We start from the raw sequence: 1,273 nt of genomic DNA, 5'->3' as shown, positions 1-1,273 counted from the left end.
CAATTATTTAGAAGTGACTAGTCACTACAGTTAAACCTCGATTAAGTAATATCCGATAAAGTAATAACCTCGCTTAAGTAATAATTTTCATCGGTCCCAACTTGGGCCAATGTTGTAAAGTAATATTCTCGCTAAAAGCATAAGATAATAAAAAATTCGAAAGTCATTAAGGGCCCAAGTAATATGTAAAGTAATAATTCCATAATTATATATATATATATATACTGTATAATGTATATGATTACAAAATTTAATTCTTATTAAAATATGAATCTATTGTAGCTTGTTTCTTCTTTCCACCAAAGCCAAAATTAATCTCGTCCTTGACTTTATGTAAAGCAAAAATAACTCCTGGTATGTTTTGCTCGTGTTGTAACAAGTAATTGTTCAAAGTGGTGAGTGCTTGAAATGCTTCCTTTGATGACACGCTTGGGATGACATTGCTATCGTCGGGTTCAGGATCAGTCCCTTCATCAGTGCTCATTACCGACTCAATGATTTCTTCATCCGTAGGTAATTCCATAACCGCATCATTCTCGTTTGGATAGTTTAAGAGATGCTCGATATCCATCACATTCCTATATCGTAAATTAGAGATAACTTCATTTAATCCTTCGACACCTTCATTTATTTCTCCAAGTTCTTGTTCATCATTTTCTTCTGAACGAATCTTGCAATGCCGAAAACAATTTGCAATTGTGGTTGTTTTCACATCAATATTCCAAGCCATGTTAGCAAAACTAATAGTATTCAAGATATTAACTTTTTGGATATAAGTAATCATAATAAAAGTAATTTTAGATCAAATACATTGCATGTGATTAATTCTAGTTTTTATACGTACATTATATATTATACTGTACCACGTAAACATAAAAATTCGGTAAAGTAATAAAATATTACTTTATCGATAAAGTAATAAAATATTATTATATCGATAAAGTAATAAATTCGGTAAAGTAATATTTTTTCCCGGTCCCAAGGGTATTACTTTAAAGAGGTTTAACTGTATACGAAATACACTGCAACACGTGAATGATGACTTATTAGCAATTTGAAAGTGTCATGAATAGTCTAAAGCTTGGCTGCATTACTTTCATCAATGACCTTTACTCTAGCAAGAAGATAAGGTATGGTGGATAGCCTGCAAAAATCCCAGTGAAACGGTATTTGACATGACATAAAGTTATGCAACACTGCATCTCATTACTGGGAAGTATAAAGAGCTGTATCTTTGCACCTACTTTTATGTTATAAATAGACTGTGTTATAC

The 1,273-nt window shown here is 31.4% G+C and overlaps 1 protein-coding gene across 1 annotated transcript; it reads right to left on the bottom strand.

Moving 5' to 3' along the window:
- Positions 1–250: 250 nt before the first annotated feature.
- On the bottom strand, positions 251–730 carry LOC141715102 (uncharacterized). Its single transcript, XM_074518585.1, has one exon. It carries the CDS (start codon positions 728–730, stop codon positions 251–253), a length of 480 nt encoding a protein of 159 aa, XP_074374686.1.
- Positions 731–1,273: the final 543 nt, after the last annotated feature.

This window comes from Apium graveolens, chromosome 3 (genome assembly GCF_009905375.1).
Source record: "Apium graveolens cultivar Ventura chromosome 3, ASM990537v1, whole genome shotgun sequence".
Taxonomy (NCBI): Eukaryota; Viridiplantae; Streptophyta; class Magnoliopsida; order Apiales; family Apiaceae; genus Apium; species Apium graveolens.
The sequence above is the reverse complement of the archived record's forward strand: the minus strand, read 5'-3'. Positions and strand labels throughout refer to the sequence as shown.